At 56.4% G+C, this 18456-nt stretch overlaps 1 protein-coding gene across 1 annotated transcript in view; it reads right to left on the bottom strand.

Annotated features, from left to right (window-relative positions):
- The window catches only part of GPR137B (G protein-coupled receptor 137B), a 45755-nt gene extending 29146 nt beyond the window's left edge, over window positions 1-16609 (bottom strand). The window contains exon 1 of the mRNA XM_037168160.2: window positions 16047-16609. Coding sequence (XP_037024055.2) covers window positions 16047-16415 — 369 coding nt within the window. The 5' untranslated portion in view covers window positions 16416-16609. The remainder of the gene's footprint in view (window positions 1-16046) is intronic.
- Window positions 16610-18456: the final 1847 nt, after the last annotated feature.

The raw sequence follows: 18456 nt of genomic DNA, 5'->3' as shown, positions 1-18456 counted from the left end.
TAGTACAATTTCTGTCCTCACTAATTTAAGGGCGTAAATGTCTGAACCAAGTGTTAAAAAAATCCAAACTTGCCTGCCCACCCCACCCCACCCCCATCTGGGCGACAAGAGACTTCACTAACACTGATGAGGGCCCAGAACTGCAGCTAAACCTCCCAGGCCAAGGCCTGGGACCTCTCATCGGCCTACCTACCTCCTGCAGTCTGTGCCAGCTCCCGCCGATCCCAGCAGGGACTCGGCCTGCAGGCAGAAAGCCAGGCCCACAGACTAGGAGTGGAGGGAGACCAGGACTCTGTGAGGGAGCACTTGAGGGAGCATGCCCAGCCAGATAAAAATGCAATGGTTCCACATTCAGACTGGTGGTGTTCACGACAGTGCAACTGGAATGAGCGCTAAATCTGGGTTCCAGAATTGTGAACATAAAGAAAAGCTGGTCCATGCCCTCAAGAAACTCACAGACAGACACAGACATGCCAGCAGTCTGAGCAGAGTGGAGCTGTGACGTGGTGTGAGGAGGTAAGGGGACGTGTAAGGAGGTGTGGGTAGGAATGAGGGGATGTGTGGAAGTGAAAGGAGATGTGAGATGTATTGGGAAGTGTGAGGAGGTGTGAAGTGTGGTGTGAGGTAGTGTGAGGAGGTGTAAGGAGATGAGGTGTGGTGTGAAGTGTGTGTAAGTATGAAGAGCTGTGGGGAGGTTTGAGAATTTGAGGAGAGGTGTGAGACGTGAGTTGGTGTAGGGACAGGTGAGGAGATGTAAGGAGGTGAGGTGTGGGGTGTGTAGAAGTGAGAGGACATGTGAAGATGTGTTGGGATATATGAGGTGTATAAGGAGTATGAGGAGCTGAGGTGAGGGGAAATAAAGGGAGGTATGGAGAGGTGTGAGGAGGTGTGTGACGGTGTGAAGAGGTGTGTGGAAGTAGGAGGAGGGAAGGTGTGAGGAAATGTGAGGAGGTGTGGTGTGGTGTGAGGTGTATGGCGATGTGAGGAGCTGAGGGGAGGTGTGAGGAGCTGAGGGGAGGTGTGAGGACGTGAGGAGAGGTGCAAGTAGGTGTGAGGGAGTGAGGAGAAGTATGGGGAGATGTGTGGATGTGTGGGGAGATGTGAGGAGTTGTGTGGAGGTGAGGGGAGATGTGAGGATATGTAGGGAGGTGCATAGAGGTCAGGGGAAATGTGATGTGTTGGGAAGTGTGAGGAGGCGAGGGGATGTGTGAAGAAGTGAGGGGAGGGGTGAGTTGTGGTATGAGAAGGTGGGGGGTGTGAGGCAGTGAGGGGAGGTGTGAGGATGTGTCAGGAGGTGTGAAGAGGTGTGGAGAGGTGAGAGAGGTTGAAGAGGTGATGGGTAGTGTGAGACGGTGTGAGGAAATAAGGGGAGGAAAGAGGAGGTGTGAGGAGGTTTGAGAAGGTGAGGGGAGGTGGATAAGAGGGTACCTGGGGCCCAATAGGTGACCGTGACAGTGAACACAGCACACGTAGGTGGGGAACTGGAAAGAATGTGAATCAGGTCTGAATGCTATAAAGGAGAGAGGAAGGCAAGGAACCAGCCAGCAGCAGGGGAGGGCCTGGTGGTCAAGCCCCAAAGACCCCAGCAGAAAGAGGCCTTGGTGGAGGACAGTCAGGGTGTCCATGCTGCCTCGGGGTCAACAGCATGAACCTGGCAGCTTGCCAATGGAGGAGAAGAGAGCCCATGCAGACTGGTGGCAGGATGAAGTGGGTGTGCTATGTCACTTCCAGAACATCAGCTGTGCTTTAAAAATGTGTTTGCAAGAGTTCCGGCCAAGATGGAGGCCTAGGTAGAAACCCTTCCCTTCCTCGTACAACGAAAAGGAGGATAACAATCAATCTAAAATCAATAAACAACCAAAGCACCAGAAAATAAAACTGCATGGAACTCCAACAACCAAGGAATTAAAGAAAAAAAATCAACCAGAACAACCAGACTGGTAAGACAGTAGACCACATGGTCCGACTGCAGCAATGCTGCGGACCTGTACAGCGGGCTGTACGGCTGACACGGAAACTGAGGGGAAACTCAGGGAAACTGAGACTCAGAGCTGTCTGTGGACTATGGCAGGGGTTGCCACTGTGAAGGAAACTCCCAGTCTCACACAAGGGTTTGTTGAAGAGTGCTCTAGAGACCAACTACACTGCTCCCTCTCTGACCCCTCCCCCACAGGCAGCACTGCAGGGAAGCAAAGAGGGCAGGTTGCCCGCCCGGGTGAACACCTAAGGTCCCACCCCCTTACAACTTCTCAGGTGCACCAAGACAAAGAAATATGGCCCAAATGATAGAGCAAAACCTCAGAAAGAAAACTAAGTGAGGAGGAGATTGCCAACCTATCTGATGGAGAATTTAAAGCCCTGGTAATCGAAATGCTCACAGATCTGACTGAGCTTGGTCGAAAAATAAAAAAACAAATAAAGGATACCCAAAGCAAAATAAAGCAAAATATTCAGGGAACCAACAGTGACAGGAAGGCAACCAGGATTCAAAGCAACGATTTGGAACAAAAGGTTTAAAAAATAAACATCCATCCAGAACAAAATGAAGAAACAAGAATTCAAAAAAGTGAAGACAGTCTTACAAACTCTGGCACAACCTGAAACATTCCAATATCTGAATTACATGGGTTCCAGAAGGAGAAGAACAGATAATGAGGGAACAAATTTCCTTCATTATTTGAACAAATAATGAAGGAAAACTCCCCCAATCTGGTGAAGGAAATAGACTTTCAGGAAGTCCAGGAAGCTTCAGAGGGTCCCAAAGAAGTTGGACCCAAAGAGCACACCAAAGCACATCATCATTAAGTTACGCCCAAGATTAATATAAAGAGAGAATCCTAAAAGAAGAAGACAGTTACCCACAAAGGGGTACCTATTAGGATATCAGCTGATTTCTCAAAAGAAATCTTGCAGCCAAGAAGGGGTGGAAAGAAGTATTTGAAGTCATGAAATCCAAAGACCTACAACCAAGATTGATCTATCCAGCAAAGCTTTCATTTAGAATGGAAGGACAGATAAAATGCTTCTCAGATAAGGTCAAGTTAAAGGAGTTCATCATCACCAAGCCCTTGTTATATGAACGTTAAAGGGACTTATCTAAGGAAAAATATAAACAGTAAAATGACAACAAACTCACAACTATCAACAAATGAACAAAAAAAGAAAAGAAAAACAGCAAAAACAAAAACTAAGAAAACCACCAGAACAGGAACAGAATCAGAGAAATGGACATCACACAGAGGGATTTCAGTTTGGAGGGGGAAGGGAGAAATGGGGGGGGAATACAGGGAAGAAGTATAATTAGGAGGCATAAAATAGATGAGGAGAGATAAAATGGTATGGGAAACAGAGAACTTATATGTATAACCCCTGGACATGAACTGGGGTGGGGGGCAATGCTGGAGGATTGGGAAGGCAGGGCAGGGGGGAATAAAGGGGGAAAACTGGGAAAACTAATAGGATAATTAATAAAAAATACTTAAAAAATGTGTTTGCGAAATGAAAGGTTCTTCAAGGGCACTGGACCTACTTCTTTTTTTCCCTTTAATCCTCACCAGAGGATATGGTTTTATTGATTTTAGAGAGAGAGGGAGGGAGGGAGAGAGAGATAGCGATCAGCTGACTCTCATATGTACCTCAACCAGGGATCGAACCCACAAACTAGGTATGTGTCCTGACCGGGGATCAAACCCACCTTTTTAGTGTACGAGTCAACATTCCAAATGAATGAGCCATCTGGCCAGGGCTGGACCTTGTTTTTAGGTTTGAGGGACCCACTGTGCGGAGGAGCCCAGGCCCCAACATGGCAGAGCAGAGGGACAAGTGGAAGCAGGGGTACGGTGGAGGGGCTCCATGTGGGAGGCAGACGGGCTGGACACTGAGGCCAGAAGGAGGGGGCAGCAGCAGAAGGTGGCCATGGATTCTGGACGGTGAGGTCGGGCTAGAACCCTGAGGTGGAAGAAGAGGCCTAGCTGCTTGTTAGGGAAACGTGACCAGGAACCCACAGTGAGTGAGGCAGGGTCCAGGCTCCTCTCTCCCCTCCCCTCCCTTCCACACCTACACTGTCTGCGAAAACAGCAGTTTTCCCAGGGTCCCACGTGGCAGTGAAGGGATGAGAGCATGGGCAGGGAGTGGGACTAAAGATGACATCGGGGAAAAGCAGCAGTTTCTGTGGGAACCCCCACTGTCTCACAGCAGTGAGGCACTTCTCCAGATCACAAAGCCCTTTAGGTTCCCAGCATCCTTTCTTCCACTTCAGATCCTACCTAGAAAAATGCCAATGAAAGCAAAGTCTGGTGACTCGACGTGACTCCCTCGGTGACTCTCTCCCTTTCCTGACTCTTCAGGTCTGAGCTCCAGGAAGGCCTGAGGTGAGGCCGCAGAGCCTGCCAGTTCCTGCTCTGCTCCCTGCTCCGAGGGCCCGGCCACCTGTGGGCAGGCTCAGAGCCCTCCGTGACCCCAGGCCCTGCACACCACCCTTCAGATGACGCAGGAGGCCCAGGGAGCAGTATGTGACGCACTTGAGCAGAAGGAGCTAGAAGCAGCTGCTGACTTCTGCCCCCCTGCCCCAATAAATCACAGTCCCGGGATGTCACCATCTCTGTTCCCAACCCTGACCTCCTGTCTTTTCCTCCTACTACTGAAGCTGGCATTCGTGGTCTGACATTTTTCTAATGTCATGTCGGCTGCTGCTGACAGAAATGCCCCAGAGTATTCTTTGTGGGCAGGGCAGCGACCCTTGTGCATTCAGCAAACTAACAAGAGTAACTTCTGTCCCCAGAGGCAGTGTGTGACAACCAAATGAAGCACTGTGCATCCATGGACTTTATTCAAAACCTCTGTGTAGATATTTTGCTTTACAAATACCCCAACAAAATGCAGCCCGTGTCTCCGTGTCCCCGTTCCTGGGGCGCCACTCCCTGAAGGGCTGCTCCCTTAGCCACTTCGCAGTCCTCCCACCTAGAGAGGCTTTGGACCCTGAAGCCAGACCCCTGATCCCATGTGCCACAGTTCAGCCTGGGGCTTGAGGCCCCCAGGGAGACCCCAGGAATAACAGAGCCAGTCTGAAACTGTGTCAAGCACAGGCCAGAGTCTAAAGAAACCAGTATTTACATACAAGATATGCAGGCAGCCTACATGCCCAGCAATGGACTAGTGGGTAAGGAAGGTGCACTGCAAGTACACAACGGACTATCACTCAGCCACAAAAGAAGAAGAGCATCTTACCATTTGCGAGAACATGAATGGACCTAGAGGGGATACGCCAAGTGAAATAAGTCAGACAGAGAAAGACAAATACCGTATGATTTCACTTAGATGTGGAATCTAAAAACACAAATGAATAAACAGAGAACAGAAACCAATTCACAGATCCAGAGAACAAGCCAAGGGTTGCCAGAGAGAAGTGGGAAGATGCGGGGAAAAACAGATCAGGTGATGTGGAGGGCATTTCCCTATAACTAATACAATAAAAAGAATACCGAGTAGCATAAGAAAAAAAGAAACCAGTATCTCAGACACACACACAGTTTGTAAATTAGTACATGTGCAAATTCATTTGTCTGTTGCAAATTTATGGTAGGACTAAACTTTATTATAAAATATGTCAAGTCTACACAAAGAAATAACATGGCAAATACTCACGTACCTGCCACGCAGCTCGGTCAAAGCATAACACTGCCACACTGGGCACCACCAAAGCCCCCAGCACGCCTCCCCGGGGCTCCAGTGCTCGCTGCTCTGCCGAGGTCCCCAGGACCTGAACCCAGTGCTGCCACACCAGGCAGGCTCACTCTCCCGCCACGTACGTGTGCATTCACAGACCGCATCTCGTCCCATCTTGCCTGTTACCAGACCCGCCTGCAACTTGTCTGCTCACCCGTCATGATATGATGTGTTCACCACGTGTGGGTGCTGAATGCCAGCTCCAGGCCGTGCACTGCACACTGAGTCGTGAAGCCCCACCATACGCAGGCCACGGCTGCATCTGCCCATGGCCCAGGGACAAAAGAATGTGGACTTGGGAGCTCACATGCCTGGCTTTGAATCCTGGCTCCACCAGTGACCAGCTGTGACTGTGGGGCCATCCCTTAACCACTCTGGGCCCCCAGGTCCTCATCTGCAAAGTGGATGGGTTTTGTGGGGGTGAGGTGGACCCGGACATGTGGATGCCATGTCTGGTGCCCTTGTCCCTGCCAGTCGCCTCGTGTATGTTCTCAAACCGTAACTCTAAACCGCGAGCACAGATGCTTTCTTGACCATAAAAGGAGCCTCCACACTCAGAAAGTTGGCCCCACTGACACATTTGCCATTTGCTCCCGTGGCCGCTCTGTACTGCCCACTTCCTGACAGAATGCAGAAGTTACTCGAACCAGGGGGCCTGGTGTCCTGGCATCCCGGCGACCGTCACCCGTCTAAACCCACACGCGGGCTCCTCCCCGTGTGCAGCTCCTCTGGTCCACTCTGAGGCAGCGGGTTCTGTCTGCAGACTGTCCATGTTCTTAAAGCCACCGGAGTCCGTGTGGTCCCGGCCACGGGACTCTGTGTGCAGCAGCCTAAAGCCACATGGGCTGTGTCCAGGGTGTCAGGTCCTCACCATGCCAGCTCCTGTGTTGGAGCCTGGCAAGCATACGGTTCATGGAGCGCGTCCTACTCACTTCCTGGTCTCACGCTGACCCTCAGAACATGGAACCACCGGAGCCACGGGAACTTAGGGGGCACTTCCTCATGTGTGGCCTCAGACCAGCAATGACGCTGACATTGTCCCTCCTCTGGGCTTCCGTGAAGGCCAGCGTCCCCAGGATATCCTCGGCTTCCCCAGCGCCCCAGAGAGCTACAGTGTCCTGTCACCCAGCTGACCCAGCCCCGGGAAGCCCCCCTTTAGCACGTGTGAGTACACACATGCACATACCCATGTGCATGCATGTGTTATACATGTGTGTCACCCCCAGTAAGACTGGGAGCCCCACGAAGTGGGAACTCATCCCACCTGTCTACCCTACTCTGTGCTCACTCAGTAAATGGTGAAGCGTCAGAGGCCCCATAGGTGAACCCATCTCCACCGCTTCCCCTCCTACGGCCCCTCCTGCTTCCAGTTCCCCTCTCTCCTCCACCCTCCATGGCTCCCAGAGCCTCCATCCCTCAGTGCGCTCACCAGCTGGGCTGCCCTGGGCTGGGCCTGCACTGGGAAGCCCGGGAGGGGCAGAGGGCCACACCCCTCCCTGTGAAGGCTCCCAAAACGAACCGAAAGACACAGACCGCTGGTCTCACTTTTCCTGCTTTTCCACGTTATCATCTGAGCATCTGGATTTGGGGCTGTGGCTGGCTAGACGGCTACAAACCTGCCCCTGATGAACTCTGTCTGCCCCTGACTTCCATGTCCATCTGTGAGGTCAAAGGTTAGCACCTTGTTCTCTAAGGCACCTCTCCTTTGAAAACCTTACGCCAGGAAGGGCCTTCTGAGAGGGCAGTCTCCAGTTCTGATGCCCGGCAGACACAGCCCAGCAGCCTGGCAGCAGCCAGGTCACATAGACCCCGAGCTGCCCCTGCCACCCCACTGACTCTGAGGGGTGAGTGCCTGCCCGCCCGCTGGCCTGAGTGGACTATGACCGTGTGGATCAGCCTCTGGGTCTCATGAGCAGCCAGGGCTGTGGCCAACGGTACCATTATCTTTATTTTGTTTCTGATGCCGCTCCTACCACAAATGCGCTTTGGTTTACCAGCCAGGACCCTGCCTCCAGTTGTTCCAAATGGGCTTAAGCGAGGTGTCACAGCGGAGCAAGCCAGCCAAGTGCAGACTCCAGGAAGGAAGGGCCCCCGACCCCTTGACGGGCGTCATCTCACTGCCCACCCTGATCTTTGTGCTAAATTACGCAAAAACCACAAAGTTACATGGAATAGTCCTCTGTTTTTCCCCCTAAATAACTTTCTGCCTCTGAAGTGAGAATACTGGGTCGCCTGGAATTCCAGCCCTTGCTGGAAGCTGTCTGTCTGTCTGTCCCTGCCTCTGTCCCAGTGCGTGAGGACAGCAGGGGAGGGCAGCCGTCTGCAAAGAGGAAGCGGCGCGCTCCACAACCCAGCCCTGCTGACGCCCCGACCCCGCCCGTCCAGCCTCCGAAATTGAGGAACGGGTGTCGGCTGCTGCAGCTACTCAAGCTTGCTGAGGCCGAGTCGGAAGATGCTCCCCAAAAACCCTCCCGGTGTCCTGCCAGCCATCACACCTCCTCCAGAGTGGTGACAGAAAATGCTCTCTGGTGGTCTGCCCCTGGGCTGCCCCCAACTCGCTGTGGACACAGGGCAGGGCCCTTAGGGACAGGGGCTGGGATGGTCAGAGAGAAACCACATCCCATCAGAAATAACAAAAGGAACTGAGAAAGCGCCACCCGAAGCAGAGGGGCCTTGGGTGGGGACGGCATTTGCCATCAAATCCGTGAAAGGTGCGCTGCTGTGGAGGAGGGGCAGACCTGATGGGCGACAGTGGGCGTCAACCCGCGCCAACCCAGGCACCACCCGTCCGTCCTCACGTTGGTCTGGACCCCAGGGAGCTGCCACGAACCAGCCAGGGCAAATGGATTTGACTCCTGCTGATACAGCAGCAGAAGTCGCTGGTTGTTTTTAAAACGAGTATCCTAGAGGGAGATGCGCACAGGAGTGGAGGGTGAATTAAGCCCCCAACCTGCAACTAGAAACATCCCACAGCGCCCATCACCACGGCAGGGACTGACACCAAGTAACAGAGGCCAACAGCACAAAGCACACGTTATTTATATACTCTGTCCTGCCTGTTTGACGCCAAGTGCCATGAGGGCAGAAGCCTGACCTCAGCCCGGTCTGCACAGCGTCCAGAGAGCGAAGGCGCGTAAAACCACGTGGGAAGCAGCCTGAATGTCCGTGGAGAGGCGGACGAGTGAACGAGCTGCGTTTCACACAACACGGAAATGCTGCCCAGCCTTGAAAAGGAAGGACCTGCAGTACAACACAGAAGGACCTCGAGGCACGACGCCAAGTGACAGCGGACACACGCTACAGCCACGCGAGGTGTGGTCCCCTTGATGGGAAAAGCGAATCCAGAGACAACAGGCTGGTGGCTGCCAGGGGCTGGGGCGAGGGGGGTGGGGAGAGAGGGCTCTGGGGGGTGCAGGGTGCCATCTGTTATGGCTGACGAAAACGTTCTGGAACTGAACAGAAGTGATAGTTGCAAAATAATGGAGTGTACTAAATGCCACTAAGTTGTTCATATTAAAAGGTTAACTTTATATGATGAGAGTTTTACCCCAATTTTAAAGACATGCTTGTTGAGTGGATGCAATGAACGTCCCTGTTCTGGGGAAACCTGTGTCACTGTGTGAAAGCCAGGACCAGGACCTCTGCAGGGACAGGTGTGTGCGTCTCATCAGGACAGGAGGGCAGTCCGGACCCGGGCTCACTCGCTGCCTGAGCCTCTCCCTTTCTGCCCCAGGTCACATCGCATGATGGGCAACACGGCCCCTGACACTCTCTGGGGGAGGTGTGGGAAGCAGGCAGAGTGGAGTGGGAGGCAGGGTGCCACCTGGGAGCTGGTCTCGTCACATGTAGACATCTATCAGGTGTTCTGCTGGCTGCAGAGCTTACCAAGTGTCTGCCACTGGGAGGGGGGGGGCGGGCGGTGCTTTGGTCCGGCCCCAAACGCCCAGCCCACCCTGGTCTGCATGTCCCCAGCCGCTGGTTCCCAAGGGGAGAGGTTCCCTTTGTGTGCTGGGGGGCGGGGGCAGGTGGCCCGTGGCACCTCGTTTCAGCCTGCACCTGTCCTTCCCAATAGCGAGTGGCCCTTCAGCACGGAAACCGTCTCTGACCCCAGACATGGGGGCTGGGTGACGGGTCAGATGTGCTCCCCGCGTGACCGGTGCTCTAAGGACGAGACCAGAGGCCGAAGCCGGTTTCCAACTCGCCCAGCACAGATCACAGAGCAAAGGCAGGGGCAGCTCCAGACAGGCGCCGGGCCTGTGCTTCCTTGTCCTGAGGACCAAGCCCAGCCTGCAGCCTGCTTCTGTACACGCTGTGAACTTTACGGTTTTTGTATTTTTAAGGAGAGGTTACACAAATATGCAGCAGGGCTGTACATGGCTCCCCAGGCCTGACACCCTGAGCCGACTCGACCAGGTGTCCTTTGTGAGGCCCACGCACCCGTTGGAGGAAACCAGCCCAGTGGAACGAGCGCACTTTGTCCTCTCGACTCCAGCCACAGGATTAAATATAAAGTGAAAGACCGGCAGCCCGCACGGACCCCTGCACGGCCGGACTGTGCCGGGCTGTCCGACCTGTCTGCTGCGGCACCTTCTGTCTGGAGGAGGCTGGCCTGTCGGGGCGCAGGCGGCCCCGCACACCAGGAAGGGGCTGTCCCCTCTCACTGGTGACAGTGAGCCAGGTGACAGGCAAAGCCAATCTGGGGATCACCTGACATGTTTTAAAACCCTAAGATCTTCGTGATGTTTTGGAGGAGCAGGCTTCCATTCTGTCGTGTTCTCTGGTCACCTCCAGATGAGCCCCTCCTGGGACTGGCGGCTTTGGGTGGTGGGCACCCTGCGGGGACAGGCCTCTGCCAGTGGGCACAGCCCCAACAACCCCCGACTCCAGGCACGCAGCCCGCCTTAGCCCAGGGCTCGTCCCCTCCCGCTAGTCCTGCTTGTGGGGCAGGCCTGGGAGCAAACCCCAGCAGGTACCGGCGAGTGTGGGTCCCAGTGCAGGCCTCCTTGGGGCCGGCGGGACCCGGCACGAGGATGGCGTGGCCACGCCAGCTTGGCCTCTGCTGCTGGGAAGTCAGACCTTGTGGTCAGCAAGGCTGCATTTCGGTCACGCCGTGAGAGTCTCAATGTCCCCAGGAGCACTGAAGGCATTCAAGACATCTGATCACCGGAGGTCCGCAGGGGCCCCTCAGGCACTGCAGCAGCAACCGCGCGCAGAGAGGACAGAGGTCCAGGAAAGCGGGCTGTGCGTCGGAGTTAGGGAGCCGCTGCTGCTGCTTCCTGGGGGTGCCAGTGGGGACGGCAGACAGGGCGCTGCTAGGGAACGTGTCTGGTCCCATGTGCCGCTGCGCTCACACACGTGTATGCAGGCAGTCACACCCATGCTCACAGGAATTCACACAGGCATGTGCCTGGTGCATGCACGCGTGCTCACACAGCCACACACCAGGGCTCACACGGGCGCTCACAGGTGCGCACACAGAGTGGGGCAAAGGTGGGTTCACGGCACTGAGTGCGTAAACAGAGTGTATCCTTGTGTTGTTATTGACTGATTATTGTGTTCTTTTCCACACAAATAGCTGTACACCTACTTTTGCCCACCCTGTGTACACAGCTCTGGTGGCTGTGAGGCCACCGAGTGACCAGGGCCAGTGTGCAGTGCACAGGCGAGGCCAAGCCCATTCGCTGGACAGAGTGACCGACCATGGGCCTCAGCTCTGAAGTCGGCACCTGGGGACTGGCAAGCCCCGTGAGTTTCTAAGCCTCTGTCTCCATAATCCCCAAGAGGCCCAGGGCCTCCCCCTGCCCAGCTCCCCAACTGGGGCACACCACAGGGGTCTGGTGAACACCCCTGATGAAATGAGCCACAGCGAGACCCCACACCCCTTTCCTGGTGGGTGGAGGGCTGTGGCTTCGCAGTCCGGTGCCACCAGGTTCCCAATGAGCAGGGTGAGGGCCCCGGTGCCTGTCGAGTCAGGGTGTGTGGGCAGCAGGGTGCCAGCCCAGCTGGGCTCTGCCCTCCCGCCGGGCTCATGAGCTGGGCCGTCTCTAGAATCCTCCAGGCCCAGAGGCTCATGTGCTGGCCTCCAGGTGCGTTCGGCTTGAGATGTGAGGGGCTGCACTGGGAGCAGCTGCTACCCACATGTTCTCCCTAAGGCCCTAAGGCAAGGCCAGCGTCCCAGCCAGGTCACTCACGTCAGCTGCAGCCTGCTGGACAAGTCAAGTAGCTGACATGTGGGCTGGTACGGGCAAAGCACCGGGGCCTGGCCCTCAGGAGCCTGGGTCCAGGCTCTGAGGCCTGGGAGGCGCGGCCTGCCTGAGGGGGCAGAGCAGAGCAGAGGGGGCAGCATCCCCTTCGGCTGCCCCGCCCACCATGAGCTGCACAGCTGCCATTTTCCTGGCATGGAAGGCTGGTGCCCTGGGGGCCAGGCCTGGATTTGGACCCGGCTCTGCCCACAGGGTGCCTGCTCCGTCCCCTCCAAGGCTGCCTCCTGAGTCACAGGTCTTCGGGGGCACGCCGTAACCCAGGCCTCGCGGAGAGCGCCAACACCTCCCATGCACCAGGCCCCCCATGCCTCCTGGACCCCACGAGGACCCCCTTGTGGCTCCCCAGTCGCCCTCTGAGGCACAGTGCGGTGCGGGCTCCTGCGTCAGCATCCATCGGTCACACCACCTCCCCGGCCAGAGGGTTCACTTCCCCTTTCCTGCCTCGCACTACAGGGCTCTGTCGCAGGGTCTCGCTCCACTCAACCCAACTCAGGAACCCGATGGCCTGAGGCCATTCTGAAAACAGCAGGGGTCACCAGGCCCTCCACCACATCCCAACCTGCCACCCACGGCCCTCCGCCCAGCTCTGCAGACAGACCTGCTTGCCCAGGAGCTGCCCGGCTGGGTGGCAGCAGGCGCCACAACACTTAGGCCTCAGGGTCCTGCCCCACTGGAAACCCCACCAAGAGGCCCATGAACACGATGCTGCTGCTGCTGCTGCTGCTGCTGGGGCAGGAGGGAGCTGGGGACCTCCCAGCACTGCCAGGCCCTCCATGCTCTGAGTCCCCAGGAGAGCTTCGAGCCTTCAGGCCAGATGTGTCCCCCCCAGCACACACACACACACACACACACACACACACAGAGCCGCTGAGAGTGGGCAGAACCAGTTCAGCTGCCAGCACCTGCCCCTTTATAGCCCATCAGAGGGTCGGAGGAGGAAGAGGTCGGAGAAGGAGGACAGCAGAGAAGTCATCGGCCTGTGCCCAGGAGCGCAGTGCTCGGGGTGAGGCCAGCCCTCACCCCAGGTCACTGAGGACACAGCACCTTACTCAGGGGTGAGGAAGAAAGGAGTCCAGCCCCGCTCCCGACAGATTCTCGCAGATGCAGACACCAGAGTGAAGTGGCCGTGGGGAGAGTGTCCTGGCAGAGGCCAGCCTGTGCCTGCAGGTCTGAGGGTCCCAGCAACTTGGGATCTGCAGGTAGCAGGGCCCCCGGACAGGCAGGGAATGAAACGGGGCAGGTGGAGGCCTCAGGGAGGCAGTGGGTGGGGAGCAGCCCGTCACCTGTGTGTCCCACCTGAAGAAGGGACTGGGATGGAAGAAGGGAAAGGACTGGGACAGAGCAGAGGGAGGAAGCCAGGACGAAGGTGACCCCATGACGTGGACACAGCCACCTGGCAGAGTCTCACACAGGCAGAGCAAGACCCGGAGGTGGACAGGCACAGGGTCACACAAGACAAGCCTGCCCCTCCCTGGGCCAGCCCCAGAAGAGCCGGATTCCAAAGATGACAACGAGAGAGGCCAAGGGCACAGGACACACCCCAGCCCTCAGACCTGGCCGGACCTGACTGCAGCAGCACGGCCACCCCAGGCAGTGCCACTCAGGCTGCCGTGTGGGCATGGGGTGGCCCCCAGACCTCAGGAGTGTGTGCTGAGACCCTCCCTCCTGTGGGGCAGTCGGGGAGGTCAGCAGGCAGGGCCAGGCGCTGGGAAGCATAAAGGGCATCACAGCCACAGAAAAGAGCCTTCCTTCACCTCTCGGGACCCCCTTCCAGTTCATTCCAGGCCCTCTCCTCTGGCCTCAGCAGCTGGCGCAAACCTGCCTTGTCTCTGAGGACCCAGGTTCCACTCAGGTCTTCCAAAGCCTAGCTGCCCCCCCCAAACCCCTGGAGTTGCTGCTGAACTGGGTCGTGAGCACTTTTTGTCCCCACCCGGGCAGTCGCCTCCGGAAGAACCGGGAATCATTTTAGCTGAGGGCGTGTTTTCCACAGGGAGGGGTTTCGAATACTGTACCATGAGGAATAAGCCTCACAGTCAGATGTCGCAAACATGGGCAACCATGGCTCCACCGTGCACTCACCCTGTGACCTTGAGCGAGTCATCTGACCTGTCTGACCCGCCTCTATGAAATGGGGTCCCTGTCAGTACTTTCCTCACAGGGTTGCTGGGAAGAAAAATTAAGACACACCCCTTAGAACTGTGCCCACCACGCGGCACCTGCTGCTTAAAGGGTGGCTGCTTCTGCACCCCACCCCCACTCCACAATCTGAGTTCCTTGCTCTGAGATGCCACGTGCCCCCTCACCCCTGCAGCAGTGACTCCTCAGCTCCCCTGACACTTCCAGTGTATTGAAAACCTGCGTCAGTCTCGGAGCAGACGTCGGGGGAGGGGCAGGACAGAGCGGTGCCAGAGCTGGGAGCCAAAGGGGGGCCCATCTGTGACTCCCCAGAGCATCAGTTTAGTCAGGTGGCCAGGGAATGGCTTTGCCCTGCCAGGTCCGAGATGCCAGCTCTCAGGTACTACTGGCTCCTGCCAGCCGCCCTAGAAAGGGGACAAAAGATTCTGAGACACAAAGAAGGCAGGGACGTGGCCACAGGCCTCTGGGCTGGAGTGGCTGTCTGCCGGGTCACTCTTTCCCTTGCTCAGCGTTTACTCCCAACCAGCAGATGGTGAGGGGGAAAAAAACGTGCAGCACCTGCCCCTAATCCCACAGACTTTGCATGTGATTACCAGGGCAGCCTCACAAAGGGACAGCAATGAGGACCTCCATGCGCAATACGACCCTTGTCACAGTTCTGGAAGTAACATCAACCCACCTGACTTTGTGTCGTGTTGAAACCACTCCTTTCGAGCCAATTAAGAAGCCAGAGGGTCTGCAGAGGAGCTGGCTGCCTGAACTGTTTGGGGGCTTAAGAGTAGTGTTTGGAGACATAACACACATCGTTTGCCCACTGGAAGTACACGGAGACCTCTGGGGTTGATCCATTTTGCTATAATAGCTTCTAAGTAGTACATAGGCTATTTTTTAGTGGTAAGTATTTCCTCCAAATTTTTAGTCACGGGCTCCTACTACACCGGAGCAATCAATCTTTTTTCTACTCTTTCTTATCTTCTTTAATCAATGACATTTTCTTTAGAGAAATACACACTGTTAAAAGGAATGGAGTGCTTGTCTGCACCGAGCCTCTGCCCAGTAGACAGCTCGTAAATGACCCCAGCAGGTGACATGCCTGGGCCTTCCCCGAGTGCAGTCCTGGTGGAACGGACATTTCGGGGCTTGGAAAGCTAGTGAGAATCAGAGATGGCACCGACGGTGGTGGTGGGTGTGATTAAACTTTACACAACGCTTAACGCGGCATTTGCGAACTACTTTACAATTACTCTGCTTTCACTAATGTATGTTCTCCCATTAGCTTATTAACAATGCTCCCCATAAAATGACTCCTGTAAAGGGGCCCCAGCAAACGTGTAAGCTTGTGCTTGGGGCCTGATGCCGCCGGGCGTCACCCAGGACTGCTCTTCGGCACTCCTGGAAGTGAGTTAGTAAGTCCTAAGTCCGTGGGGCTCCTGGCCTGGAGGTTCTAAACGTCACCCAAGCAAGCACGGTCCCACCTGCCACCCTCAAAAAAGCCAGTCTGGTCCAAAAGTACAGATGACCTTTCCAGGCTGGGGTGAGAGGGTGGAGGGAAAATTCTAGAGTTCATCTCCCAGAGGACACACCTGCTAGTACTTCTTCTGATGTGTGAACGAAGATGCTGCGCGCCAGGCACCCACTGGATGGTGCTTCACTAAGAGCACATACTCACAGGTGGCCTTCCGGCCCTCACTGTCCTCCTTGGCTTCTTTTGGGGATGAGAGGGCGTTCCCTGAGAACGCCTGAAGGTAGGTAGGGCAGGCTCAGACGACCCAGAACCAGTGCCTCCCCGACCCCGCACTCTCAGCCCCTGGGGTTCCGCGACTGGCCCCCGCGCTGCCATCGCCCCCACCCCCGCACCAAGCGCTGTGCGGGGCGACTTGCCAGGTGAGCCCTCGCCAGATGTCTCCGGCCCGCCCAACTCACCTGCGTGAAATACAAGTTCATGAGTGTGAGGGTGAAGAACTGGAGGCACACGGGGAAGCAGTAAAGCAGCCAGAAGACGAAGGGACTAAGCGCGTTAGCCGCCACAAAGTCCCTGAAGTAGAAGGAAAAGAGGACGGTCCGCAGGGAGGCCCAGAAGAGGCAGAGGAAGAGGAAGACGCTCTGGTAGCTGAGTCGTTTGTGGCCGTAGCGCAGCACCAGCCAGAGCTGCAAGTAGATGAACACGAAGAGCAGTGAGTAGAAGGCGGTGTAGACGCTGGTGAGGCCGAGCTTCACGTAGGGGGGCACTGCCGGGGTCAGCGTGGGCGGCAGCGAGTCGTTTCGGAGTGGGTCCCAGCGCGGAGCCGCCATCGGGCCGAGGGCGCTGCGGCGCGGCCGGGGACTCGGGCCTCATCAGGGCTGGCCGACCCCACGGGGGTCTCCGCGCATCGCTCCGCCCGGCCGGCAGCTGGAGGAAAGAAAACAAGTCGACTTCCTCCCGGCACCACATGATTTACGGGGCGGCCTTTGTCTGGGATTGGCGGCGCCGCACCTCCGCCCCGCGCGCGCCCCCGCACGCCCTGCGCGCCTCCGCTCCACGCGCGCGCCCCGCACTGTGCGCTCGCTCCAAGGCCAGCCCTGTGCGCCCACCACAGCGCCCCACACTGCGTGCCCCGCCCCACGTTCGTCCCCACGTTCGGCCTCTGGAGCCCACCGGCGCCTCTCCGCCACTGCGCTTCTCTGCCACGCGCGCCCCCAGGTGCTGCGCCCCCGCCCCGCATGCGCGTCTCCGCCCTGCGCGCCCACAGGTGCCGAGCCCGGACCCTCCACGATGCGCGACTCCGCCCGCGCTACCCCAGGTGCTCCGCCCTGTGCCTTGCTGGTTTCCACCCCGCGCGCCCCCAAAGCCCCAGGTGCCGCGCCCCCAGCCAGTGAAGACCCTCAAGACCGCTTGCCCGCCCATGCCCCTCTTGGGGTAGAGCTCCGCGCCTCGCACTTTCCGATGGTTAGTTTAGCAGAAGTTAATTCTTTTACTTCAAAAACAACAAATTTTATGTCTTTTTTTCTTTTAAAAATAAAACGTTATGACTCCGTGCCTGCTCATGCTGGGGTGACGCTTATTTCTAAATCTAGAAATGCCAAAGACGGTTTTTGTTTTTGAGGTCAAGTTTGTTAACTGGGAAGGAAGGAAGGATCCGGTGGCGCCCGTTTGTTCTCGGAGACCCGCGCCGCGCGCCCCACGCAGTGCGCCCTAGCACACAGTGCGTGCGGTGGGGACGTTGCGCCTCTCACCTCTCAGTAGTGCAGTGGGTGCCCGGGAGCGTAGGGCGGTGGGGGGCCGCAGCAGCCGCAGGACTTCCGAGAGAAGTAGCACCGCTCTCTGGCCCTGCCTCCCATTGCGATCCAACCCGCCCAGTACGGCTGTCTCTCCGCCTGACCAGCAAGCCCCACATCTGCTGTGGCTGAGCGAGTGGCTGCTCAGGAGGCAGTGAAGGGGACTTAAGTTTTTGTCTCAGAACGCCTCTCTAGCCTTATCCTGGGGGCGCGGGTGGTGTAGGGCGCGCTGCGCTAGGAGGGGATGCCCCGCTGCCTCTGTAAACAGGTCTAGACGAGGAGTTCCCGTATACAGAAGAGAGGGACCCGATTCTTCAAAGCGCGGGTAATTTCTTGTGATTTAGTTTCTTCTCAAGTTACTACAAGCCGACCTTAGAAATACTGCCAGTTTGGTTCCAGACCACCACAATAAAGTGAGTGCTAATCTTTTTGCTGGCGGAGGGTCTTGCCTTCAGATAGTAAAAAAAACCGCAAAACCCGTGAAGCCCGACAAAGGGGTATGCCTGTATTCCGCTCCCCACCTAACTGTGTGGTCTGTTTCCTAACAGGGGCCCCTCAGAGCCCGAATCCAGCCCTGCTTTTCCTCCTATTTATTTAGTGTTTACACACTACCAAAGTGCTTCCGGTGCTTCATCAGGGGCAAGTGTACCTTTCGTGTCAAGTTCCTTTTCTAGTTCCACTACCCTTTCCTTTTCTCCCTATCACTGTTTAAAGAGAAAATATAGAATTAGTCTCCCCATCTCCGATTTTGACCCCCTCAATCCATTCTGCACAGAGCGGCTGGAATGTTCTTTCTAAAGAACAAATCTGGCCATGCCATTCCTCGGCTTACATTCCTCTCACCTTCCCCTTGTTCTGAGGATCAAGTCCAAACTCCTACCCTAGCTTGTCTGCTGAACTCTCTTAACGGGAGAGTTAACACCTCTTAACTCCCTGTGCCAAGAAAACTCTCTCCACCCTGTCCTCCAAAAACCCAACAAGCCCTCTGCTGTAAGGGTGTCACTTCCTCCAGGAAGTCTCGGGCCAGGCCAGCCCCCACCCACTCAGGCTTAGGCGAGGTGCACCACCTGTGCACTTA

Source organism: Artibeus jamaicensis, unplaced genomic scaffold, assembly GCF_021234435.1.
Source record: "Artibeus jamaicensis isolate MK-2021 breed Jamaican fruit bat unplaced genomic scaffold, CSHL_Jam_final contig_473, whole genome shotgun sequence".
Lineage (NCBI taxonomy): Eukaryota > Metazoa > Chordata > Mammalia > Chiroptera > Phyllostomidae > Artibeus > Artibeus jamaicensis.
Note: the sequence above shows the minus strand (reverse complement) of the source record. Positions and strands in the feature narration are given on the sequence as shown.